Source organism: Urocitellus parryii, chromosome 5 (assembly GCF_045843805.1).
Source record: "Urocitellus parryii isolate mUroPar1 chromosome 5, mUroPar1.hap1, whole genome shotgun sequence".
Classification (NCBI taxonomy): domain Eukaryota; kingdom Metazoa; phylum Chordata; class Mammalia; order Rodentia; family Sciuridae; genus Urocitellus; species Urocitellus parryii.
In genome coordinates, this window is record NC_135535.1 from 10,279,895 (window position 1) to 10,307,885 (window position 27,991).

At 45.9% G+C, this 27,991-nt stretch overlaps 1 protein-coding gene across 1 annotated transcript; it reads right to left on the reverse strand.

The window, feature by feature from the left end:
- Positions 1–73: 73 nt before the first annotated feature.
- Positions 74–27,978, reverse strand: Eif3l (eukaryotic translation initiation factor 3 subunit L). Its single transcript, XM_026411450.2, has 13 exons — positions 27,864–27,978; positions 27,298–27,346; positions 25,737–25,947; positions 22,261–22,340; positions 20,771–20,832; positions 17,753–17,822; positions 17,488–17,561; positions 12,670–12,841; positions 10,372–10,526; positions 9,289–9,459; positions 7,099–7,596; positions 1,135–1,215; positions 74–258 (listed from the first exon to the last, which is right to left on the reverse strand). The coding sequence occupies exons 1-13, from the start codon at positions 27,894–27,896 to the stop codon at positions 220–222; spliced, it is 1,695 nt and encodes a 564-aa protein (XP_026267235.1). The 5' UTR covers positions 27,897–27,978; the 3' UTR covers positions 74–219.
- Between the last annotated feature and the right edge of the window lie 13 nt (positions 27,979–27,991).

Below are 27,991 nucleotides of genomic sequence, written 5' to 3' on the forward strand. Positions count from 1 at the left end.
ACGAAAGTAGGACCCATGGGAATAACGCCTTGTCACCAGAACACAGGCTCTCCCACAATAACGAGGCGGCAGATCTGGCTCCCAAGATCCTTTACTGGGACCTATTTACAGCATTTCTGTTCTTAATCTGAACAGCTGATATCAAAGGCTTCATGGTGACAAAATACTTCATATCCACAAAACCAAAACAGGATCCAACCAACCCCAGCATGAGTGTCCTCAGGGTCTCTGTCCCATCTTCTTCAGGGTTCGATTAAGCTAGAAGAAAAAGAAGCAAAGCTAGATCAAGGGTTTTCCCCACCCATTCCGACAGCGTGCCCACCCGACAGGGCAGGCTCCCAGCTGCCCCTGGAGGCCAGGAAGAGGCATCTTGGGGTGGTGTCCACACGTGTAGAAAGCCCCAGTGCCCAAAAAACCAAAAGCCCTACCGGCTCTGCCTGTTTCCTGGACAGGAAAGGGGCTGGGACAGGCGACTCCAGTTGAGCTTCAGAGCTCTCCTTTCCCATGGACAGGATCCAGGCAGGAAGCCAGCCCCAGCCTACTGCCCCTACGTGTGTGATCCAGACAGCGGGAAGGTGAAGAGCACTGGGCCCTCTCAGGATCCTGCAGGAGGGCCAGGCCCTGCTGGAGGACTCGGCACTCCAGGATGCAGTGGCTCCAGTAGTGGCCACGACATGAGACCCCACACCCTGTGCTGTTTGGCCTGACCCACAAGACCCATCCGAGGGCAAGACACAGAATGCATGCAGTGTGTCAGGACGGAGCATCCTGTCCTCCAGCCTCAGGAACTGGCCAGACCTGTCTCAGCTGCAGAACACCACCAAGAGGGGAGGGAGGAGGGTGGGTAGGAACAGGCAGCAAACCCACCCATATTAGGAAATACCAGGGAGGGCGAGGAGAGCGGCCACCCGCAGAGGGAGATCTTGGAAAGAGATGCAGAGAGGGCTGAGGCAGCAGTCCTAGGGGCCCACCCTGCTTGCTCCCCAGCCCCAGCAGCCAGCCAGGCAGCTCTGACACTTAAAGGGCCAATCTCAGGCTTTCTTGAAAACAGACCCGAGAAATAAAAATTTAAAAGCTCCCCACCCACTTCCTAGAGTCTGTTCCCAGCCAACAATCCTCTCTCTGACCTCTCACCTCTTCAAATTTGTGTATCTGACGAATGAAGAAATCCCCATAGCGCCTGGCGACCTTGGTGTCTGCAATGTGGATCATGTCCTGTGGGAAAGGACAGGCAGAAGAGCGTAAGTGGAGGGGGCTCACCCAGAACAGGAGCCACCTGCACACAGGGACGAGGCTAAGCTACATCAAACCCTGTGCTACTTTTCAAAAGCAAAGGGCGTGTGTGTGTCTGCACACGCACGGGCAGGGCGGGCATGGTGGTCCTGGAGGAGCATGACCAGTCAGCTGCAAGAAGAGGAAAAACATGCAATTAAAAAAAATTTTGATGAGGGGCCTTGAAACCAGGGACACAGTATTAATTTAACTGAAAATAGTGGCAGAGCAAAATTTTACCTATAATAACCACACTGCTAATTCCTGCAGAAGTACCTTATTAGATCATCTGGGTGACCGGAACTAGTTAGGCGGGGCCCCTGAGATGACAAGGGATGTAGCAGGTAGGACAGTGCCAAAGGTGGACATTTCAGGTGCTGAGGAAAGGACGGAAGGTATCTGACAGCACAGCACAGGGGAGAGGTAGTTGTTTTTGTTATTAAAAGCATGATTAAAAACAACATTGAAAAATTCCACTACTGATGTGTTTACTTTTGGAGCGTCTGCTCATGTCAGGTTTAGTTAAGTTCTGCCAAAAACCAAATTAGCCAAAAGCCATAAAATCTAAATGAAATTTATTTACTTTAGAGCAACATAAGCTTTAAAAAAAAAAAAAAAAATCTAAACTGACCCAGCATATCCACAACTAGATACACACTCAAGAAAATTAAAAACATATGTTCACTGGGAGTGGTGGTGCATGCCTGAAATCTCAATGGCTCAGGAGGTTGAGGCAGGAGGATTCCAAGTTCAGAGTCAGCCTCAGCAACTAAGCGAGGCCCTAAGCATTTTAGTGAGATCTAGTCTCAAAATAGAAAATGAAAATGGGTTGGGAATGTGGCTCGGTGGTTCAGTGCTCCTGGGTTTAATACCTGGTACTAAGCAAACAAACAAAAACAAAAAACATGTTCAAACCAGGTATAGTGTTATTCCAGTTACTAGGGAGGCTGAGGCAGGAGGATGACAAGTTTAAGGCAGGCCTTAGCAACTTAGTGAGATCCTGCCAATTAACATATGGCTGTATCTTGGTGGTAAGTTCCCCTGGGTTCAATCTCCAGTACCCAAACCAACGAAACAAAAACCATATGTTCACGCAAAAACTTATGCATGAGCCAGGTGCAGTGGCGCACACTTGTAATCCCAGCAGCTCAGGAGGCTAAAACAGGAGGATCCGAGAGTTCGAAGCCAGCCTCAGCAACTTAGCGAGGCACTAAGCAACTCAGTGAGACCCTGTGTCTCTAAATAAAATACAAAATAGGGCTGGGGATGTGGCTCAGTGGTTGAGTGCCCCTGGGTTCAATTCCCAATAACCCCCCCCAAAAAAAAAGAAAAAGAAAAAACTTAAGCATGAATATTCACAGCAACATTCTTTTGCATAACCAATGTGATTCTGCAACCCGTACAATCAGAAAAATGAGAAATTATACCCCATTTGATTCAAATGTATGAATTGTCAAGATCATGGTACTGTCGTGTGTAACTAATAAAAAAAATAAAAAGAAAAAGAAAAAGAAAGAATAAAATACTGATGCATTAAGTTACAAAGTGGAGGAAACTTGAGAGGTACTCAGGGAAGCAGCCGCACAGGGGGCCAGAGATCATGGACCCAGCTGTACAAAGTGCCAGGAAGAGGCAAATTCAGACACAGACAGGAGGTGAGTGGGTGCCAGGGGATGGGGGAGGGAGGGGCTGGGAGTGACTGCTAATGGGTGGAGTCTCTTTTTAGGGGGCTGGAAATGTTCTGGCATTAGACAGTGGTGGCGGCTGAACCATGCTGTGAATGAGCCAACAATCACTAAATGGTGTGCTTGAAAACCAGGCCATTTCCATCATGAAGGTACATGTGCAAATTATATTTTAAAAACCAGTCAAAAACTACTATTTCTAATAGCACATTTAGACCAACACCCAGGTATACTCTATCACGGAGCTACACATTCCAGCCCCCCCCTTTGGGTACCGGGGACTGAACTCGGGGGCACTCCCCACTGAGCCACATGCCCAGCCCTGTTTTGTATTTTATTAGAGACAGGGTCTCCCTGAATTGCTTAGTGCCTTGATAAATTGCTGAGGCTGGCTTTGAACTCTCAATCCTCCTGTCTCTGTTTCCCGAGCCACTGGGATTACAGGTGTGCACCACTGAGGCTTTTTAAAAATTTGAGACAGGGTTTAGCCAAGTTGCTGAGGCTGACTTCAAGCTGTGATCCTCCTGCCTCAACCTCCTTAGTATAGACCAACATACTTTCTGAAGAAAAAAGAAAGGGATTTTTGATTTTGTTTTTTAATCCTTATAACATCAAAGAGCTGATAAGCAAATAAAATAATTATTTAGGGAAAAACAGAAAACATTTTTTTTTCTTGTCCTATCGGGGATCAAACCCAGGGCTTCATGCCTTCTAGAAAGAGCTACACCCTCAGGCCAAACAGAAATCATTCTAAGCAAAAGCACAGTAGCCTCCTGCCCTAAGGACATCTGCTGATCCTAGAAAATTTTGAGTGGGGAAAAACAGAAGTCAGGGCAGTCTCCTTACAATGCTAGGATCCCAAAGGGCTTTATCCTCCACAAAGGTGAGACAGAGGTGAACTGTCATCTCCATCCCAGTCCCAGTCCCAGCAAAGGCTGTCAAGTAGGGAAGAAGCAGAAAAGGGGCCCATCCCAGAGCTGTTATTAAACACAAGGTGACTCTCCAGCCCACTTGCAATCTGGCTAGTCTTCTGGATGGTCCAAGGAACTTGGCTCTAAGCTTAGTTTATGGGGGGTTCCCTGTCGATAACATCCCCAACACCTTGAAGAGCTCAGAGAAAATCCCTCTAGAGGAATAAATGTTTATCCTAGGCCCCAAGGAATGCTGGCAAATAGTGTTGAAGAAGAGCAAACCAGCCGGGCACGGTGGAGCAGGCCTGTAATCCCAGTAGCTTGGGAGGTTGAGGTAGGACGATCACAAATTCAAAGCCAGCCTTAGCAACTTAGTGAGGCCCCATCTCAAAATAAAAGCATAAAAAAAGGGTTAAGGGGACTGGGTGTGGCTCAGTGGCAGAGTGCTTGCCTAGCATGTGGGAGGCACTGAGTTTGATCCCCAGCACCACATAAAAGTAAGTAAATAATGTGTCCATCTACAACTAAAAAAAAATTAAAAAAAAAAAAAGGGGGGTTGAGAATGTGACTCAGTGGTTAAGGGTCCTGGGAAGGAAGGAAGGAAGGAAGAAAGAAAGGAAGGAAGGAACGAAAAGCAAACCATGTATACCAAAAAATAATCATGCCCTTAGACACTGCACCATAAAAAAAAAAAAGATTTAAAAGGCTGGGGATGTGGCTCAGATCCCCAGTACCAGGGGGGTGGGGTGAAGCATAAATAAGGTTTTTAAAACTGTCTGTCATGTGCATATGCTTGTGTGCCTACTGCGCTCTTTCATGGAAGGACATGCAAGCTACAGCAAGGTTTCCAGTGTTGTGACTTCAAGTTCAAGCTGGACACTGTTCTGTTTCCTGTGCTACGGAGTGAACCTGAACGTCCCTGCACACGAGGCGAGTGCTGCACCACTGAGCTGGGGTCTCTTGTCCTAACAAGATGTTTCTGTTGCTCTTGTCGGCAGCATTGGAAACTCAACTCAGGGCCCCTGGCACGCTGGGAGGTGCCCTACTATTGGGCTACACCTCCGGATCCCCATGAGCTTTTTCAAAAGAATTAAGATGCTGGAGTCACGTGGTGGCCAGTCCTGTAATCCCAAATCCCACTGTAATTCCAGTGGCACAGGAAGCTGAAAACAGTAAGGTCACAAGTTCAGAACCAGCCTTACCAACTAACAAGGCCGTAAGCAACTAGCAAGACCCTGTCTCAAAAATAAAAAGGGCTGCCGGGCACGGTGGCACACATCTGTAATCCTAGCAGCTTGGAAGGCTGAGGCAGGAGGACCACCAGCCTCAGCAAAAGTGAGGCCTTAAGCAACTCAGTGAGACCCTATCTTTAAATAAAATACAAAATAGGGCTGGGGATGTGGCTCAGTAGTTGAGTGCCCCTGAGTTCAATCCCTGGTACCAGGAAAGAAAACAAAAAAAAAAGGGGGGGTGGTGTGTATGTGTTAAGGATGTGGCAAAGTATCCCCATCCATGTTCAACAGCCGTACCAAAAAACAAAAGCAAAAATCAAGTTGTTTTGTTTTTCTCTGTGAGTTTTTTTCAGACTTAAAATACTCTAGACTGCTAGAACTATTCTTTCTAGGAAGCACTGCCATCCCATTTATACTCAAGAGTGAAGAAAAGAGTGCTCAAGGATGTGTTATGTGTTTGAAACCTGGGTAGGGAATTATAAAAATATTAGATCACTGAACTAGTACCTTTTGTCTCTTCTAGAATAGTCTTAGCCAATATCTCTTACACATTCTTTCTGTTTCCTTCCCCTTCCAGAATTTTTTTTTTTTTTTTTTTTTTTGGTGGGGATGGGCAAGGGTTACTGGGGATTGAACTGAGGGGCACTTCCCCACTGAGCTACATCCCCAGCCCTGTTTTTTTTTTAATGTTTTTTTGAGATATAGTCTTAGTAATTGCTGAGGCTGGCCTCGAACTTGTGAACCTTCTGCCTTGGCCTCCTGAGTTGTTCAGCAGGATTCTTTTTTTTTTTTTTTAATATTTATTTATTTATTTTTTAAAGCATTTATTTATTTATTAGTTATTGGCGGACACAACATCTTTGTTTGTATGTGGTGCTGGAGGATCGAACCTGGGCCGCACGCATGCCAGGCGAGCGCGCTACCGCTTGAGCCACATCCCCAGCCCTTTAATATTTTTTTAGATGTTGATGGATCTTTATTTTATTCATTTATTTATATGTGGTACTGAGAATCGAACTCAGAGCCTCCCACATGCTAGGCAAGCGCTCTACCACTGAGCCACTGCACAGCAGAATTCTTATTCAATGTATGTTAGACCTTACTGTGACTTCCATGTGGCTGTCTTTTTAAAATACACACATCCCTCCTACCCTGCCAGTACTGAGGATTAAACCTAAGGGCACTTTACCATTGAGCTACATCCATGGCCTTTTTAAATTTTTTTTTTTTTAGTTGTAGATGGATACAATATTTTTATTTTTGTATATATTTTTATGTGGTGCTGAGGATTGAACCCAGTACCTCATGCTTTCGAGGCAAGCGCTCTACCACTGAGCTACAACCCCAGCCCTGGCCTTTTTTATTTTTGCAATAGCCCAAATGACCCCATGTTCATCAACAGGGACAGACAAATGGCAGTTGATGTGGGACTCTCACAGGGCAGTAAGCATGGCTGAATCCCAGCTGCACACAGCAGAGATGGAGGGTAATTCTCTCCAAGCCAATGTTGAGCAAAAGAAGCTGGTCACAGACACCGCAGACTCCTTATACACACCGTGGACTCCTTACACACACCAAGGACAGGCAGCAGCAGGCGACAGCAGGACAGTGGCTCCCACTTGCAAAGTGCTTCTGCTGGCCCAGAGTATCCCCACTGCCCTCTCCAACCTCGTCTCCCACCACAGCTCCCCTCTCAGGCCACACAGCCATACTGCAGTGGTCCCTCAAACACAAGGGCTCCCCTCCGCGCTGGCCCTTTGCTCTCACGGGGCCCTCTGCCAGCTCTTCCTCGCCTCCCAGTCTTAGTGTAACCTCCCAGTCTCAGCCAAGCCTTGCTGGGCACATGTTTTAATGCGGCAACCTGTGCCTCCCACAGCTCTGCCCGTGCGCTAGTCCTCGGCAGTGTCTAACCTGCCAGAGCTGGCTAACTGTAACACCTGGATAGATCACTTGGAGAGGAGGTAACAGATTCCGAGACGCCAGCAGGGGACACCTTACCTTATCAATGTAGAAGTCAACCTCGGAGGCCGACTGGAACTCGCCGTCTAGGGCGGAGATGCCACTGGTCCACACCAGGTTCTTCATCTTGTGTTTGAAGACAAGCAGCTGGATGCGGAACTCCTGCTCGGTGAGGTCCAGGAAGCCGGCCAGCTTGGCCACGGGCATGGTGGTGTAGAGCTTGAGGAAGCTGCGGATGGTGGAGAGCTGGGCCTGCTGCTGCACTTCGTCAGAAAACACCTTCAGCTGCTGCAGGAAGGGCTCTTTGTGGTAATTGGGGTGCACGTTGTCATAGTTGGGCACCACAGGCGACAGGAACTTGGGGCAGGAATAGCTGAAAAGTTCCTCATAGACCTGCGGGTCACCTTTCTGCATGCGCAGCATCTTGTCCCCGTACTTCTCCCGCAGCTGGAGGTGGATGCTCTCGTCAATCCGCATGGGGTACATGGTGAGCGCGATGGCCAGCAGCGCGTGCATCTGCTCATTCTGCTTGTTAATCTGGGGGTGGAGAGGACATGAGCGCAGGGTCAAATGAGAGGGACTTTTGGGTCCCCCTAACCCACCGCCCACCCTCCTAGCTGCCCTCTGCACAAAGCTTTCACTTCTCCCGTCCCCTTGCACACAGCAGTCGGAACCTCCCCAGCTGCGTCCACTCCGCCCCTCGGTCTCCTGGGCCAAGCCCTCCTCCCTGTCTCCTGGACTCCTCACTGGACTGTCTCAGCCTCTCCAGTCAGCCCCACATCACTGGCCAGCCAATCCTTTTCTACCATCCAGAATCGAATGGCGTGTCACTTGATGCTTGCGATCCCAGCTGGCAATGGCACAGTCTAACCCCAACCCACTCCTCTCCTGCCCCAGCCAGTGTGACCGTGCTGCTGTTGCTGTCACCACACTTCAAGACCCGAGCCCTCTGCTCACGCTCTCCTTCCTGTGTGAAAACTACCCCCCAGCCCACACGTCCAGGGTGCCCCCTCCTGGCTAACTGCTGGGAAGCAGTGTCCACGCAGGAGTCTTCTTCCCATTGCTGGGGATGGACTCGGGGGTTTGTGAACCTAGGGTGTTCCTCTATGAGCCGCATTCCCATCCCCCCACTCCAACTCTGTCAAGGCCCGGGGGAGGTCAGTGGTAGAGCACCTGCCCAGCAAGACAACCGCTGCATGCTCTTATACACATGCAGAAGCTAGAAGAGCTTATTTTATCGAAGTAGAGGGTGATGATGGCCACTAGAGAGCAGGAAGGGGAGGGGCAAGAGAGGAGGTGAAAGAATGGGCACCAAATAGGAGGAGAAGGCACTGTGTTTCCCAGCACAGTAGGAGAACTAGAGTTTACAATTTATTTATTGATTTATTTGGGGGGATACTGAGAATTAACCCAGGGCCTCCTGCACCTCAGGAAAGCACTATACCAGTGTGGGACACCTCCAGTTGACGTTTTTTAAAGAACTAGAAGAAAGGATCTTGAAGGTTTCCAACACACACAAAAAGAGAAACATTTAAGGACACAAAAATGCAAATTACTCCAGTGTGATCACCACAAACGATATATATATGCATGACACGGTTTGGATGTGAGGTGTGCCCCAAAGGCTCATGTGAGACAATGCAAGAAGGCTCACAGGAGAAATTCTTGCACCTTAACCCAAACTGTGGATCGATTCCCTGATGGGATTAACTGAGTGGTGGGTGGGGGCAGGCTGGGTCACTGGGGGCGTGCCTTTGGGGTATACACATCTGGTAAGCAGAGTCTCTGCTTTCTGATCATCATGTGAGCTACACCCCCATCCATTCCTCGAGCACCACCGGAGTCAGCTGTCTCTGGACCCAGACCTCTGAAACCTTGAGCCGTAAATAAACTTTTCCTCCTCAACTGTTCTGGTCTGTCTTTTAATAACAGCAGCAAAAAAGCTGACTAAAACAATTATGTTGGGTTGGGTTCTCCAGGTCATGTACAACCACAAGAATGGGAAGTTATACCCATGTATGTATACTATGTCAAAATACACTTTACTGCCAGGTATACCTAAAGAGAACAAATACAAATAACAATAAAAATAAACCAAACCAAAAACCCAACAAACAAACCAAAAGAACCCCCTCAACTGGGTTGGATAAAAGCATGTAAAGTTGCAAATCTGGGATGGCCCCAGGAGCCAGCTGATGGACACCCTGGCTGCACAGGCCAGCCCCTTACCATCTCATACTTGTACGTGGTCCTCTGGAACATGCTCTTAGTCCTCTGGATGTAGAGGAGGATATTGGCAAAGACCCGGATGGCATCCTGGTAGCGGCGCATCATCAAATACGCAAAACCAACATAATAATATGTGGTGACCTGGCACTCCGGCACCCGGGAATACATGCTCTGTAGAAGGTGGAAGATAGATCCGTGAGTCCCAATTTATTCCAGGTAGGCCCTGAACTTTCAGAGGAAGCAGTGGCTCTGGGGTCAGAGCTGCTAATTAAGTTATATGATTTACGGCCCCTATCTGCTTAGCTATGACATAAAGGGAATAGACCTTTTAGCTCTAAAACCCTCTATATCTCAGTTTCTTATTTGTCCTTGCTTTTTAAAATAACCTCTATATACAAATGGACAAATAGGAAACACACATGCACACAAACCAAATGCTAAGTACCCATTTTCCCAAAGCCAGGAAAAATGCCAGTGAATTATATCAATAAATATACCATCTTAGAAGTAAATCTTTTCTTTCCTCCTCGTCTGGTACAAAGGAGTGAACCCAGTGACACCTAGCTAAATCTCCAACTCTTTAAATTCTAAGTTTTGAGACAGTATCTTGCAAAGTTGTCCGGGTGGCCCTGAATTTGCAATCCTCCTGCCTCAGGAGGAGCCAGGATTACAGGTGTGCGTCTCTGTACCCACTAGAGCCAGATCTTTTTCGGCGGACACAACATCTTTGTTTGTATATGGTGCTGAGGATCGAACCCGAGCCACACACGTGCCAGGCGAGCCGCTACCGCTTGAGCCACATCCCCAGCCCTAGAGCCAGATCTTTTGTTAATTCTTTAGACTAGTGATGTTGAATAGTAAAAAGCTCTCATTGCCACTCTGCTTGAAAGCAGAACCGAAAGCTTGCTGAATATCCCGTGTCATTAACCACGTGGTATTCAGCGGTTTACACAACTTTATTCTCAATTTTCACCTGGCCTAGGGAAAGAGTCCTCTCCTGAAAATGTGTCCTAAGAGATCGGAGGCCCTCTCAAAACAGACGTTCCAGCTCTGGGAAGATGGGCTGGAGGCCACAGCACGTACCTTCTTGTTGAGTTCAATATTCTCGAGCACCTTGATGGCCTGGTAGTAATCCCCCAACAGGGAGTGCAGACGCAGGAGCCCCACCAGGCTGAAGTAGCCCAGCATCTTGTAGAGGGAGTGCCGTCCATACTCCCCGGCCACACTCTCGGGGTCACCTGAGAGGGACAGATACTGTGAATGCTTCAGCAGGGGCAAGTAAGGGAAGGCAAGGCTGCGCTGGAATGTTACTCAGTAAACTCCTCACCCGGCGTCAGCCTTTAAAGCTTCTGTAAGAGGAACTAACTGCCTTTGAGGGAACACTAAGCAGCCGCACACCTGGCCTTCCGCTAATCTTAACTTTATGCACAGCTGCATGGGGAGGGGGCAGTTCATTTTGTTTAGTTTTGGTTTTCATCCCAACATACCTGAGAATGTGACAGCCTCTCAACTCTCACCCACCCTGCCCCACGAAGACAAAGCCAGTCGCTAATAAGATGCTGCTGCCTGCCCCACGAGCCGCACGATAACAATGCAAAGGCGACTTCACAGAGCCAGAAGCCACTAGTTCTCTTATTGCTCCTAAGAGAACTAGTCCCTCATCGTCAAGGAGCTCCATTTTTACTTGAAAAAATGCTGGCACACACAAACCAGGGTTATTCAGATTTGGGTTATTTGGAAGACATTCTCTTTAAAAAATAAACAAGGTAAAACCTAACACACTTTAATGAAAACAACTGACAGTATTTTATGTCAGTTTAAAATTTGAGCATTTAAGCAAAACTAAGATTTTTGTAAAATTTCTACCCACCATGAGTTCAACAGCTGACCTGACAACAAATCTGCTTTTCCTCTTTTGGTGCCGGGGACTGAACCCAGGACCTTGAACACGCTAGCATGTCTCTACCATGGAGCTGCACCACCAGCTCCAAGCGATTTTTAAAAACAGATGTGTAATAACACATGCCAACAATTGAAAGATCTTTATAATTGAGAATGCCAATATTTAGAAAAATTGTATGTGGAAAAAAAGACATTTAAATTGCAGAAAGACCAATAAATTATTTATCTATTTATTTGGTACTGGGGATTGAACTGGGTGCTTCACCACTAAGCAATGTTCCCAGACCTTTTTATTTCTTTATTTTGGTAGGGTCACGCTAAATTGCTGTGGCTGGCCTTGAACTTGTGATCCTCCCACCTCAGCTTCTAGAGTTGCTGGGATTACAGGTGTGCACCACTGCACCCAGCTAGAACAATAACCTAATCTAACAAAGTTCCTCACTGCAAGTAAATAATACAAAATTACCACTGGTCAGGTTTCAAAGAGATACATACTGCTCCTGATATGGAGGATGAGAACATTGGTTCCAACTGAAAAGGCTACTGAGACTAATGCAGAAGCAGGAATAAGACCAGAGCTGCTGCTATTTTCTACCAAGTCAGACACCAGAGATCTGCAAAAATGCCATTTTCAGGGGTGGGGTTGTGGCTCAGTGGTAAAGCACTTGCCTAGATGTGTGAAGCCCTGGGTTCGATCCCCGGCACCACATAAAACTAAATAAACAAAATAAAGGTATTGTGTCCATCTACAACTAAAAATATTTTATTTAAACAATGCCATTTTCATTGAAAAAAAAATATGTGGTTCTCAGTGTTTCAAGAGCATAAAGTTTGAGAAATGCTAATATAAACAAAAGCCCCTGGATAAAAAGTCAAAGAATTCACAAATGCACGCCTCAATAAGATAGGTTCAAGCCAGGCTGGGTGGCAGATGCCTAGCAAACCAGTCCTAGGAAGCAGGAAAATTCCGATTTTAAGGGCAGCCTGGCAAAATTAACAATATCCTATTTGAAAATATTTTACAAGGGGGCAGGAATACAACTCAGTGGTACAGCGTTCATGTAGCATGTGGGAGGTGCTTGGTTTAATCTCAAGTAACAAAAGAGACAATGACTGATTCAACCAGGCATGGTGGCGCAAGCCCGTAATCCCAGCAATTTGGGAAGCTGAGGCAGGAGGAGCCCAAGTTCAAGGGCAGGCTCAGCTACTTAGCAAGGCCCTAAGCAACTGTATCAAAACAAAAAATAAAAAGGGGCTTAGTGGCAAAGCGACCCTGGGTAAATTCCCAGTACAAAAAAAAAGACGGCTCCAGTCTGTTGGCCAATGCAATGCCCTGAGAAGCCCAGCATCAGCACCGGATCCTATTCAAGTGAGAAGAGAGGCTGGCACCTCCCTGCTCTACTGCAGCACCTGCCCTTGGGGGCGGAGGGAAGGTCCCTGGAACCCAGGTCAGGGCTCTCCTCAGCCTGCTGCACTCACCTCCGCTTGTGTACACCTCCAGCTGCCGGTTGATGTTGGACTTGTCTACCAGGGAATGAAGGACATTGAGGACGCTGTGAACATTCCAGATTTTGGGATTGGAACGCAGGAAGTCAATCTCCTCCTCTGACTTCTTGGCAGTCTTGCAGCGGTACTGACTGAACGACTGGAACTGTTGAGGAAGAAGAGGACCATCAGGGGCACAAACCCAAGTGACAGTCCACGTGGACACTGTTGAAAATGAGGCCAGGACAGGGCTCTGGATGCGGAAAGGTAAAGGCGGGACTGTTGTTTCTCATTCTGATCGTTATTTATTTTTCTGTGGTGCTGAGGATGGAATCCAGGGCCTCACAAGCGCTCCCAAGAGGCAAGCGCTCTCTGCTGAGCCACCACCACAGCCCCCAACATTCTCTAACACTGCTCTTCTTTTTTTGAGAAGCAGTCTTGGGGTATTGCCCAGGCTGGCCTCTAATTTCTAGGCTCAAGCCATCCCCCTGCCCTGGCCTTCCAAGTAGCTGGGAGCACAGGTAGGCACCAACATACCCAGCTTACTGTTGTGGTTTTCCAAAGCCATTTTTTATTAAGCTGTAAATCTTGTTGATATTACTTATTCTACAGTTAAGTAAAAATCTCTAGGACTTGAGGTAATTTGTGGGAAAAAAAATCTGTTGTTTGGAGTCAAATACAACCTGCAGCCACTTACTGTCTGCAAGCCTCACAATCAGCTGACTTGGCCACCAGAAGTGCCACAAATCTGTCTGCAGTGGGCCTACACACATGTGCTGGCCACGTGAGTCAGAGTTATGAATGATGGTGTGGAACTGAGGCAGGAGGTGTCCACCTTCCCAACTGCAGTCAACCGGCAACTACCAGTCTGTGTCACCACTACCAACTAGAGCCTGGACAACTGTAAGGTACATATGGGGACATGCCACAGGTATTTATCTGGGGTAGTGGCTCCATGAGTCTCGCAGAATAGCACAACAGATCTACCTAGTCAATCAGAACTTTTTAAAATTCCTAGTTGATTCTAGTGTGCGCTGGACTTGGAAACCAGTGGCCCAGAATCTAGGTCATGGGTTACCCAGGACTGCTCTTTAGAAATATTACCTTCCTCTGAAAGTATGGGGCAAAAAGTTTCCAAGTTTATATTAAAGAATAAGATCCAAGCTGGGCATGGTAGCACATGCCTATAATTCCAGGAACCAGGGAGGCTGAGGCAGGAGGATCACAAATTCCAGGGTAGCCTGGGAAACGCAGCAAGACCTTGTCTCAAAAATAAAAAAAAATAAAAATAAAAAAGGCCTAGGGATGTAAGCCAGTGGTAGAGCACCCGAGTTCAATCTCCAGTAACTAACACACACACACACACACACACACACACACGGAATAAAATACACAGTCTTTTAAAAGAATTCTCATTTATCAAGAATGAAAGACCAATCCAATAGAAAAACAAGTCAAGCAGCATTAAAACAGAATAAAATCATGGCATTTGCAAGTAAATGGATAGAGTTGGAGAATATTATGCTAAGTAAAGTAAGCCAATCCCAAAAAAACAAACGCTGAATGTTTTCTCCAATATGAGGATCCCAACCCACAACAGGGATGGAGGCTGGAGAAACACGGGGTGGGGGATGCGATACGGAAGAACTGTACACAGGGCCAGGGGAGAGGGAAGGGAGGGGACAAGGGTAGGAAAGACGATGGAATGAGATGGACATCATTACCCCAAGAACATGTGTGCAGACACAAACGGTATGACTCTACTTTGTGTGTAACCAGGGACATGAAAAGTTATGCTCTGTATGGTACCTACGAATTGAAATGCATTCTGCTGTCATATATAACAAATTAGAATAAATTAAAAGAAAAGAAAAAAATACTAATGAATACTAATGATCACATGGAAAGTGCTCAATTTTGTTAGTTATCAGAAAAATATAAATTTCTTTCCTATCAAATACAAAAATGAGAAAGAACATCATCCAGTAGGGAAAACAGTTGCTCTCAAAACACTGTTGATTATAGTGCATTTTGATACAATCCTTTGCAAGAGTAATGTGTTACTATTTGTTAAACTTTAAAGTGATCATGTGCTACCTTTTCCTGCATATGCCAGGGAGCAAAACCCCTGAACCCAGGGCCCTCCACCACTAAGCTACACCCCCAGACCTTGAGGTGCTAGGATTACAGGGTGGGGGCACTGTGTTCAGCACAATGTTCTCTACCTTGACGGTGGCAGTATACACACAGTGGAACCTCCTCAGCTGTACACTTTTTACAGGAGCATATTGTACATAAACTATACCTCTAGAAGGTTGATTTTAAGAACTTAAAAGGCAGATCTCTATCAAGCAACAATTCTACTTGTAGGTAGCAATCCCTAGAGCTATACCTATGTACACATAGAGTGTTTATTGACTCTCTATAATCGTGAAAATTGACAGCCCACAAGTCCATTACCAGAGAGGACCCACCCATACATGTACACAGAAGAGGCGGGGATGTCCCAGCAGCAGCACACTCCAGGCCCTGGCTTCATCCCCAGCAGCTAAAAACCAAACATTTTGGAAAAGGCAGGTCTCTAAGAAGACTGGATTAAGCATTCCAAGTCACAGCAAATGGCAGAACATGGCATGATACAACTCATGTCTCCACATCCAGCTTTCTGTAGACACCTGCAGATGGTTCACGCGGTGCCTCTCCTTCCGGACGCTCGCCGATGCCTCCGCAAGGCGCGGAAGGCAGGCACTTTCATTCGATCTGCCACGCAACCTCTAAGCAGTAACAATACTCTGACACAGTACTTAGGTCAACAAGAATCAATGACAGAGTGGTCAGAAGAGCCACTCACCCCCTGTGCCCTCACGGGACAGTCTGTGGAGACAGAAAGCCCCATAAGCCCCTTAACAGGATCACTGCAGCTAAGCCAGGAGAATAAAGCTCTTCTTAAGGGGATGAGAAGCTCGGCACAGAGGGTCCCCCTCACTCACTACGAGCCAACAGGATGCCAATGTCTGAAACGATGCCACGTGGGAGTCTGACACAACCAAGGGGCCAGAGAGGCCAAGCGGGGCCAGTGCAGTTTGTGGTCTTCCCTTGAGAGGCGCCAAAACCTCACCTTGAGCAGGAAGGCTGTCTCGCAGACAGTCCTGTGGAGGTTTTTCTCAGCACACCAGTCACAACTTGTCAGTGTCCTGTGCTCTCGAAGGCTCTCTGCTCTATGGAGCTCAAATACCATTTTTACTTATTTATTAATTTTACTTTTGGTACTGAGAATTGAACCCCAAGGCACTTTACCACTGAGCTACATCCCCAGTCCTTTCAATTTTTTTCTTTTTTAAGTTGGTCTCACCAAGGTGATGAGGTTGGCCTCAAACTTACAAACCTTCTGCTTTATCCTTCCCAGTCATTGGAATTACAGGTATATATCATAATGCCCAGCAAATACTATCTTTATTAAGATACCAATGTCCCCCAAAGTACTCAACGAGAGGCACACTGTCTCAATAAAACACAGGGAAAACTGGGTGCAGTGGCACACACCTGTAATCCCGGCCACCTGGGAGGCTGAGGCAGGAGGATTGCCAAGTTCAAGGTTTACCTGGTCAAGTTAGTGGGGACCCCGTCTCAAAATAGAAAATAAAAAGTGTTTAGCTCTATGTGGTAGAGCACCTCAGGGTTCAATCCCTAGTACCACCAAAGCAAACAACAACAACAACCAAAAAAAAAACAGGGAGAAAAAAAATTTCTAAATTCCATTAAATTTTTTTTTTTTTTAACATTTATTTATTTTTCTTAGTTCTCGGCGGACACAACATCTTCGTTTTTTGTATGTGGTGCTGGGGATCGAACCCGGGCCGCACGCATGCGAGGCGAGCGCGCTACCGCTTGAGCCACATCCCCAGCCCCTCCATTAAATTTTTTTAAGACTGGGCAAACCAGGGCTAGGAATACAGCTCAGTTGGTAGAGTGCTTGCCTTCTTGCCTTGCATGCACAAGGCCCTGGGTTCAATCCCCAGCACCACATTAAAAAAAAAAAAAAAAAACTGGGCAAATTAAAAGAAGATGGAAGAGAACAATAATACTAACCATTCTCATAACAGGAAACATTTACAACTATTCAGTGACTAACTACGTCATACATCATATGTAATATCCCAGGAATCTTCCCAACAATCCCTCTCCTAGAGATGAAGAAACAGATGTTTAGTGCAGCCAAGTAACATTCCTAACATCCAAGGCTAGTAAAGACCAATAATGAACTTCTAACCTCCAGACTATGCAGCCACTGGACTGAGCACAGGGCAAATTCTCAGTGGAACCTCAAAGACGGCACCCATGGCGCCTCCCTGTGGACAAAACGTGCTACTGCATTCCAATCTAGCCTACACCCAAGTAAACACCACCACCATCAAGATATGCAACACTTGTGTTTTCATGTTTGTTTTGTAGGCAAGGAAAGTGAGAGCTTAGAGTTTAAAATGAAATATTTCTGTTACAGAGATTCGGGTGGCAGCCCCCATATTGGAAGCTACTTCCATATCGTTCCAAAGCCTGAGACCTGCATGCCTGCCAGACCGCCTCTGAAGGTCAGGACCTCTACTCTCCCAAGTTCCCATAGCTGGATGGCGTAAGTTTCACTGCTCTCTTCAGAAAGCCTCCTGACCAGGGTGTCCACTGCCATGGGGTATTTTACACTACAACAGGGATATTTTTACAACATGCATCTTTCTTTTTTTAACAACACAAAGTTCACAGCTGCTCCTTGCTAGAGCTTGTTTTTTCAAATTAAGGCTGAGGCTGATCAGATACCTGGTAGATGAACTCATCGATGATGTCCCAGAGCCACTGGTTGGGAAGTTCAAGGGGAGCAGGCCCATCAGCATCTGTACAGACCAGAGAGAAGTCAGATTCCAGGCAATGACTCTGCCCACTTAGTGTGGCTGCAGAATTCTCTTTGTAAATTCTCTACACTAAGGAACAAACCCCCTCTTCTTACTCGTACATTAAAAATCTTGCTAAAAAGAATGGGAGGCCCTCATCAAAATTTCACCCCTTGGCCAAATCTCAGACTTACTAAGAATGTAGTTGAAGAGATTGCAGTAGTTGTAGTAGGATTCAAATCTCTGCTCTAAGGAGGGTCCCCCCTGTAAAGAGAACGGAGACGTCAGGATAGATATTTAAGTGTGTCTTATTCATGGTCTACCATGATGGCTGAGAACAAATACCTAAGAACCGCTGCCTGCCCTCTCCCAGTAGCAAAAGTCTCAAGGCAGAGGAAGACAGTCCACTTTAGGGAGGGGCCCGAAATTTGTACCACAAGGCCAGGGTGACAACCACAGACCTTAACTGATGCTCAGATGCTTAGCAAACAGGCACACAGGGGGCATGGTGGGGCAGAGAAGGGAAGGTGTTTCAGGAAAAACGCTGACAAAAGGCAAAGGGGGGCTGGGGTTGTGGCTCGGTGGTAGAGAGCTTGCCCAGCATGTATGAGGCACTGGGTTCCTTCCTCAGCACTGCATATAAATAAATGAATAAAATAAGGATTCATTTACATCTAAAAAAAAGCAAAGAGGTAAAAACATGAAGTAAAGGGAGGTCGAGAATAGGCAGCATTGGGCACAGTGGGCTACAGAGCCAGGAATGGAAAGGCTTGTTGGTGCCAAGCACAAGAGGCTGGGCCAGCAGGTCAGCGAATCCATTCCCACCTGTTTTATAAAACCTGCTACCTAACCCTTTGCAGAGAGGGTGGCTAACCCCTGATTTAGATCTTTTGTTGGTAGCAATTGAAGACAGTGAGCCACATATTCATGGAGGAGCAGAGGACTGCCTGGAAGTCTTATTTCCACCACTTCCTTTCTTTTTTTAAATGCTTTTTAGTTGTAGTTGGACACAATACCATCATCTTATTTATTAATTTTAATGTGGTGCTGCCGAGGATCGAACCCAGCACCTAGCACATGCTAGGCAAGCCCTCCACAGCTGAGCCACAGTCCCACCCCCACCCTTACCGCTTTCTAACCATGGGTCCTAATAAGGTGGGTTTTTTGCTTTTGGTACTGAGGATTGAGCCCAGGGGCTTTACCACTGAGCCACATCCCCAGCCCTTTGAGATAGCGTCTCACTAAGTTGCTAATGCTAACCTCAAACTTGCAACCCTCCTGTCTCAGCCTCCTGAGTTGTGCACTACCACACCCAAGTGACAGTACACACCTGCAAAAGACCATGTCTCTGTAAGCCGTGAAGAAAAGACGGTGACTAGTCACATTAAATTAGGATGATATGCATTAAGCTAGGACAGCAGCGCACACCTGTAGTCCCGGCTACAGATTCCTGTGCAAGGCCATCCTAGAAAACCCTGTCTCAATGTAAAGAGAGCTGGGATGTGGCTCACTGCAAAGCACCCCTGGGTCCAATCCTAGTACTGTTACAAATAACAACAATAACGATAATAATGGGCCTTGCACCTTACACAACAAATGCTTGTTCAGTGAAATCCCTCCCTGGAGAAAGAAAAAGCAAGAGAGACCTCAAATAAACCTCTAACATGATATGCTAGTGATGAGTGCTCTGAAGTGCCACAGAACAGGGCTAGAAGCCTGGGAGGCAGGGGTAAGTTGCAGAAAATGAAACTGGCAAGAAATCATTGGCCAGGGGTGGTGGGACCATGGCTCAAATGCGGGGTTTTCTTGTAAGTATGATGGGAAGTCAGGGTAGAACCGAGAGGACCTGATGAGGCTGTTTCAAAAGGATCACGCTGGTTTCTAGGCTGAGAGGAAACGTAAGTGAGCAAGGGTAGAAAGCGGCTATTGCAGTAAATCAAGCAAAAGAGAACAACTTGATCCAGGGAAGCAGAGAGGTGGCAGGCAGAAGTGGCTGGCTGAAGAGTGTGCTGCCAGGTGGGATGTCAAGCCAGAAATGTCAAGAACAAGGCCAAGATTTCCAGTCTAACTGGACACAGTATAATCTATTTATCAAGATAATGAATTTGGATGGAGTTTAAAGGGAAAGTAAGAGTTGAGCTTTGGGAGTAAGGAGCTGGAGACGGCTGTCCAACAGCCAAGTGGAGGTGCTGAACAGCCGCTGCACATACAACTCTGGATTCCAGTGGACAGACCAGCATAGAAGACAGATCTTTTTTTTTTTTTTGTACCCAGGATAGAACTCAGGGGCACTTGATCACTGAACCACATCCCCAGCCCTATTTTGTATTTTACTTAGAGACAGGGTTTCACTTTTGCTGAGGCTGGCTTTGAACTCAGTATCCTCCTGCCTCAGCCTCCCAAGCTGCTGGGATTACAGGTGTGCGCCACAGCACCCGGCTAGAAGACAGATCTTTTATTAAAGTCATCAGTATGGGGCTAGAGATATAGCTCAGTTGGTAGAGTGCTTGCCTTGCATGCCCAAGGCCCTGGGTTCAATCCCCAGCACCACAAAAAAATAAATAAATAAATTCATCAGTATGGAGGGACACTCAAACATTCAGAAATCAGGAAGAACAGAATTCATCAAGTGCCCAAAGCTGGGGTAGCGTGTAGAATACTGTTATAAGCCTCGGTTCTAGAAGTTTTGCCACTCATCAGTTTTGTAAATTTGAAAGCAAATAGCCCCCTTCTGCATTTCTCTCGCCACCTGGCAGGGCCACGGAGGATATTAGAGGTATGCAGATTTGTGCCAAGCACCTAGCATTGTGCCTTGTGCAAGCTGACCTTGTTGCGTACAACAACAGGAGAGACTCAGCAGAGGCACACTAAGGGGAAAAGGACGGGCACCCAAGAAAAGGAAGCAGAAGGTACCTAGAAACACTCATGAGAATGGCAGCTAGGAATCCAGTGCATGGGGATCAGTGCCCTGTCAGAGACCTATGGGAAGGAGATGTAAAAAGGACAGAGAGATTGCATGGTGTTAGTTTGCCTGCAGCAGTGCCTAGCCATTCTGGGTTAGATCATTTCGCCCACCACATCCTCAAAGGAAGCTCAGAAAACATGCCAACTGCTGTTAGATACAGAACTATTATAAATAGAGACGTTTTTTTAGGGATGAAAATGGCATAGTTATAATAAAACCGCTAGTAACACCTCAAAAAAATACTCACACTGACTTTGGCATATATATGCCTGTAGTATAATTCTTTGTACAAAATCAGGAAAACAGCATCTGAAAGAGATGGCAAAAGGGTGCTTTAATGATCTACAAAACAAGTGCAGTCTTCAGGCTGTTTTAATCTTTTTTTTTTTTTTTTTAAAGAGAGAGGGAGAGAGAGAGAGGAGAGAGAGAGAATTTTTTTAATATTTATTTTTCAGTTATCGGCGGACATAACATCTTTGTTCGTATGTGGTGCTGAGGATGGAACCCGGGCTGCACGCATGCCAGTCGAGCGCCCTACCGCTTGAGCCACATCCCCAGCCCCTGTTTTAATCTTTAGAGAGAAGAGAGGTGATTTTGGAGACTAAACAGCATCTAAACTCTTGTGCTGGGCCTGGGGGTGTAGCTCAGTGGTGGAGCTCTTGCCCAGAATAGGCGACACCCTGAGCTCAATCTTCAGTACCACAAAAGAAGAATACGTGTATGACAAAATTCTAATTTCTCTCAGACTTACTCCCCTCCATTATTTAGACTTCTATTCCAGGATCTTTAAATAAGCCAGCAAATAACAATTATAGCCCCAAAGAGAGTAGTAATATACTATCAAAATTACAAACACTTAGAAACTGTTATTAAAGGAAACTGTCCTATTGATATGATGCACTATGAAAAAGAAAGAAAAAGACTTTGAAGGCTGAGGCAACAGGATCACAAGTTCAAAGCCAGCCTTAGCAACTTAGTGAGGCCCTAAGCAACTTCATAAGACCCTGTCTCTAAATAAAACAAAAAGAACTGGAGATGTGTCTCAGTAGTTATGTGCCCCTGGATTCAATCCCTGGCACCAGGGGGAAAAAAGAAAAGAAAGGACTGGGGATGTGGCTCAGTGGTAGAGCACCCTTGGGTTCCATCCCCAGGTAAGGAAAGGAGGGATGGAGGGAGGGAGTGGGGAAGGAAGAAAGGAAAGAAGGAAGGAAGGAAGGAGGGGAGGAAGAAAGGAAGGAGGGGAGGAAGAAAGGAAGGAGGAAGAGAAGAGAGCAAAAGCTTTTTAGGGATCGATGCTGCAGGAAGAATTAACAGGAGGCCTGAGACTGCTATCCTTAGGAAAAACTGCTCCTGAGGCTGACCTCTGGGAACCTAGATTTCAGGAAGGTTTTCACCATTCCCTAGTGGATAAGGATGGCCTGTGGTGCCTAAACTTCTGTGCAAGCAATAAGGTTTATGATGAACACCTGCTTTCCTTCAAGGAGCCTGGAATTCTATTGTTAGGCAGAGGGCACCTACATGACCAGGCTCTGGTAAAACTTCTGGATACTGAGTCTCCAATAAGCTTCCCTGATGAACAACATTTCACATGTCACAATTTGTTGTTGGAGGAACTGAGTCCCACGTGACTCTGACCCCTCTTAACCCATACAACCTTCATTCACAAGTAATTTTGCCAGTTAATACACCAAACTCTGGTGAAACAAAATGCACACTGGACACACAGCTCACACCTACCGTTGCCAACCTGTGGAGCAATAGCTTCAGCCTCAGGCCAAGGTGTATTCTTGAAGAATCTTTCAGTCAGCTTAGTCCAGCTGAAAACCAAGCAAAAAAACTCTAGAACTCCAAAACAAGAAAGACCAGAGAGAGCCAATCCTCACATTTTACAGATGGGAACCAGGCTCAGGGAAGGGGAGATGTCACAGAAACAGCCAGCGTTCTCCCAGTCCTCAACCTTTAGACAGCTTGAGGATCCCTATCTGGATATTCAAACTGTTCCAAAATCCAAAACATTCTGAGCATTAATGAGATTCCACAAGTAGAAAACCCCACACCTGACCTCATGTGACAGGGCAGAGTTAAAAACACAGGTACAGGGCTGGGCATGGAGTTGAGTGGTAGAGTGAGTGCTTAGCAAGCGTGAGGCCCTGAGTTCAGTCCCCAGCATGCATGTGTGCAAGCATGCATGGACGCGCGTGCACATCCGCACACACAAGATACTAAAACTTGGGGTTGGGGTTGTGGCTCAGCCGCAGAGTGCTCGCCAAGCACATGAGAGGCACTGGGTTCAATCCTCGGCACCACATAAAAAATAAGTAAAATAAAGGTATTGTGTCCAATTACAGGCAAAAAATTTAAAAGAAACTAAAACTTTTTTTAAACACAACCATACTAAAAATACTATGTAAAATTATCTTCAGGCTATGTGAATATGAAACATAAATGATGGTAGACTTGGGTCCCTGTGGGAGGCCATCCTCGCACATGATTTGACTTACCTCCCTGGCTGGGTGAGAGGCGCTCAGACACAGCTGTGTCAGAGCTTTCCCCACCCTTCTCCAGCTCCAAGGGCTTGTCCGTGCAGAGGCCCGTCTGGCCACTGCCCCAAAGACCCAATTGTCGCCCCTGACTTTGGGATGCTGCCCCCCTTAATCTTCACTGGATGGGATTTTCCCCATAATTTTTTGTTCCCCAATAAAAGTCCACTCCCTGGTGTGTTCTCTCTCTCGCTACCACATTTGGAGGCTTGAGGCTGGAGCTGGGAGGAGCCGTTCTGGAGCTGGTTTTAAAGGTAATTAGAGTCCTGTCTCACTTAACATTTATTGACCATTCCCTTCTTCAAAGTCTATTCTGAAGGATCTGGTTCCTGTGACCCTTCTCTGCTGATTTACTTCTACTGGTCTGTTTGTTTGTTTCTTTTTTTCTTTTTTTTAAAGAGGGGGAGACAGAGGGGCTGGGGATGTGGCTCAAGCGGTAGCGCGCTCGCCTGGGTTCAATCCTCAGCACCACATACAAACAAAGATGTTGTGTCTGCTGAAAAACTAAAACATAAATAAAATTCTCTCTCTCAAAAAAAAAGAGAGAGAATTTTTTAACTTTTTTTTTTTTTAGTTTTCAGTGGACACAACATCTTTATTTTATTTTTATGTGGTGCTGAGGATCAAACTCAGCGCATGCCAGGCGAGCGCTCTACCGCTTGAGCCACATCCCCAGCCCTTGTTTCTTTCTTTCTTTTTTGTACTGGAAATTGAACTGAGGTTTTATTACTAAGCTACATCCACAGACCTTTTCATTCTGAGACAGGTTCTCACTAAGTTGACGCCTGCCTTGAACTTCCTATCCTCCTGCTAGTCTCCCAAGTTGCTGGTACTACATGTGTGCCACTGCACCTGCATACACCCCCTAAACGAATGCACTTCCCAAGGAACTGGCCATGATTCTCAATACATTCTCCTAAGGAAAGATACACCACATGCTCAGCTTCGACTACCACCTATATCTAACTGTCCAATGCAGGAGCAGTTGTGTGACTGTGATTAAGAACTGAATTTTTTTTTTTTTTTAAAGAGAGAGTGAGAGAGAGAGGAGAGAGAGAATTTTAATATTTATTTTTCAGTTATCAGCGGACACAACATCTTTGTTTGTATGTGGTGCTGAGGATCGAACCCGGGCCGCATGCATGCCAGGCGAGCGCGCTACCGCTTGAGCCACGTCCCCAGCCCGAGAACTGAATTTTAAATTTCAGTTAGTTTTAATTTAATTTAAATTTAAAAATAAACACTTAACCCAGTTGTTAGAAAACTTCTAAATATATTTGGAATAACTTGAGTATGTGAATCTACTTTTCCAATTCTTAAGTTTTATGAAACTTAAGATGAAGTATTTCTGATGTACACAAATTAAGATGTACCACACATGTAAAATACACACTAGATTTAGAAGACTTGGTCAAAAAAGAGTAAATTGCCTCATTGGTTTCCAAATACGGGGAAGGGGGCACAGCTAAGTGGTAGAGTGCTTGCTCAGCATGCTTAAGGTACTGGGTTGAATGCCTGGCACCACAAAGAAAAAATGTTGGTTATGAGAAAATAACACTTTAGATAAGTTTTCACCTTTCACCTTTTTTGTTAATATCGCAGATAGAACCCACGGACACTCCACCACGGAGCTAAATTCCCAGTCCTTTTTATTATTTATTTATTTGGGTGAGGGCAGGTACTGGGGATTGAAGCCAGGATACTCAAATACTAAGCCACCTCCCCAGCCCTTTTTTGTATTTGACTTATGTGGCTAGCATTATATGTCTATTGAACAATGCTATGCACTTCTAATAAGAAAAACCTGAAGAACATGGAAACAGATCCAAGGTCAATTTGTATCCATTAATCCAACAGGTCTCTGGCTGTATAAAAATGATTATAGAATGATTATAATGTTCTCCCCCATTCCAGGACTTGCTTCTTTCCTTAGTGAAGTCTTTCTTGACTATCCCATCTGTGATTAATTTCTCTTGTTTCTATTTTATAAGCACAGTCCCAGGCTGGGGTTGTGACTCAGTGGTAGAGCTCTTGCCTAGCACACGTGAGGCCCAGGGTTCAATCCTCAGCACCACATAAAAATAAATAAACACTTTCTGCTGTCATGTATGACTAAAAATAAATTTAAAAAAATAAATAAATAATGAAATAAAAATAAATAAACACTAAAAAAATAATAATAATAAGTACAGTCCCCTCAAAACTGCTTTATAGCTTGGTTTATCCATGTATCAGCTGAAAGGTTATATAGTTTCAAAATTAGCTCTGGTGTCAAGCCTATGCAGGTTCAAAACTCAGTAGTACATCCACTTAACTAGCAATGTGACTTATTTCTGTCCTGTTTTCCTAACTCTAAAATGAGAAAAACCATAATATCTACCTCATGGGATTACTGTGACAGATAAATTAGTAAATACAGAAAAAGCACTTTGAATATCAATCTATACTGATAATATATGCTGGTATTATTATAATTATTAGTAATGACATCATTTTAAGCCTTGTGTAAGTTTCTGGGGAGACAAAGTCCAAATGAATAACATGTCTCTAGGCCTAAAGAATCACAAAAATCCCCTGAGCCTTCTTCATAGAAAAATGATTATAGAAGACCCTTTGCTGCACCAATAGACTAGTCCCTCCCAGAAAGAGGTCATTTCAGCCAGTGGCCCATACCTGTTCTCATAGATGTCCTGGATCTCATACACTTTCTGGTCAATGACATCGCTGGAAACACGACTGGCCTGAAGCTCGTACACCTTCTGATCAATCAAATCCGAGACAGTTTTGTGGAAATATTGGATGAAATTTTTGATCACTTCAGGGATCACTTGATAGGTCTGCTGTTCATACTGACGTTCATAAGCAAGGTCCTGCTTTGGATCCCCTACAGGTTGGACACAATTGACTTTTCAGAGCACTTTCCAAACTCATGTGTCATGGAACACAAGGGCAAGACCACCCTACAAACTCAAGTCTATAAAAACCCGTATAATTTTGGGCTGGGATTGTGGCTCAGTGGTAGAGTGCTCGGCTAGCACATGGGAGGCCCTGGGTTCAATCCTCAGCACCAAATAAAAATAAACAAAATAAAGGTATTGTGTCCAACTACAACTAAAAAATAAATATAAATACAAAACAGTATAATCCCCTTTTAAACAATCAGAGACACAAACCTGCCAAGTCACTTCCAATTCCACTGCCCTTTAAAATTACCATTATGAAAATAACAATGTAAAGTTACTTCTTACTATATTTTGTCCCTAGAATCTAAAAAGGTTTTAAGGTCCGGAAATTTATCTGTCTTGCATGTAGATATACTTTTATGTGGAAGATCTGTGTGTGTTGGGGGAGAGGGGAGACACTACGAAGTGGTAATACGTATTTAATATTTTTTTAATAAATAATTGCTATCTCTAACTAAATGCCTTTCAGCAAGTTACTAACTTCTCTCTGCTCAGCTGTCATATTTAGGAGACAAACTGAACACATATAAATGTGCATATTAATGCACATGCTTTATAGAACTGGATTGAACAAAATATTTCACATAAAGTACAAAACATAAAAACATAACAGTAAGTCAAGCCAAGTCACTATAACATTTCAAGAAACTTCAAAAGCCTCAAAAGATTTAACTTGGGGGCTGGGAATGTGGCTCAGGCAGTAGCGCGCTCGTCTGGCATGCGTGCCGCCTGGGTTGGATCCTCAGCACCACATACCAACAAAGATGTTGTGTCCGCCCAGAACTAAAAAATAAATATTAAAAATTCTCTCTCTCCTCTCTCTCTCTCTCTTTAAAAAAAAAAAAAAAAAAGATTTAACTTGGGCTTAGTTTGAATCACTCAAAATTTCATACCAAGATTTTCTTCTTTGGGGGCGGGGGGTGCAGATCAATGGTATATTGTATATTTAATATGCACAAGGCCCTGGGTTCAATCCCTAGCATCAAAACAAACAAAACCCCAAATGATTTTCTTTTTCAGCTTATATTATAAACAAGGAAACCACAGCTAGGTCGGTAATCTTTTTCTTCTGAGACCGAACCGGACCACAAAAAAAGGACTGGTTTATTAGGCTCTACACAATCCCTCCCACTGAGGGCTAATGACTGACTCCAAACCTGGACCATCAAGAAGCACTTTTTAACAGGTGTGTGTCAGTGCTGGTTCTGAGACACTCACAAGGGTGCCAATCTCTGAGCGTACTGAACTAGCCAGACAAACTGTGGCCTCACCTGTGTGCATATCATAGTCTCCGGGGTAAGCATAGGGATCATAAGCAGCCTGTAAGGGAAGAGACAAAGTCAGGACAGTCACCCTCTGGTGAACCAAATGCTCGGCCTAACGTCTATGTGCCAAAGCGGGCTACGGGCACAAAGGCGTATAAGACAGGACACAGTCCCCACTTTCCAAGAATCGCCATGCCTGCGAGAAATGGGAGAATAAACCGGCCGTGGGTGCAAGGATCGGAGCAGAGCGCCAGAGGCGGCGGGCGGCGGGGAGTTCAGAGCAGACGGAGCCCAGACCAAGAGCTCGGTCAGAAACTCGGCAGCGCGTCACCCGCCTTCGCCCGGGTCTTGGGACAGAGAGCTAGCGGCTCGAACACGCGAAATGGGCAGCAGGGACAGATCCATGACGGGCCAGGCGCTGGGAGGGGCAGCACCGGGCCACGCAGGAGGCAGCCGGCGATGGTGGCCATCCGCGCGGACTCCCGGGGAGGCCCAGATACCGCCACGTTCCCGGGCATCCGGGGCGCCCTGACCCTGCCGCCGAGCCCGCCGCGCGTTTACGACCACGTTACCTCAGACTCGTAGTCATCAGCCGGGTAAGACATGACTGCGGCGCTCACCAACACCACGGGAAAGCGTGAAAAGAGCGGTCCGCGCCTGCCTCTCCAAGGCCGGAAGTCAGACCCCGCTCGTGTAGCTG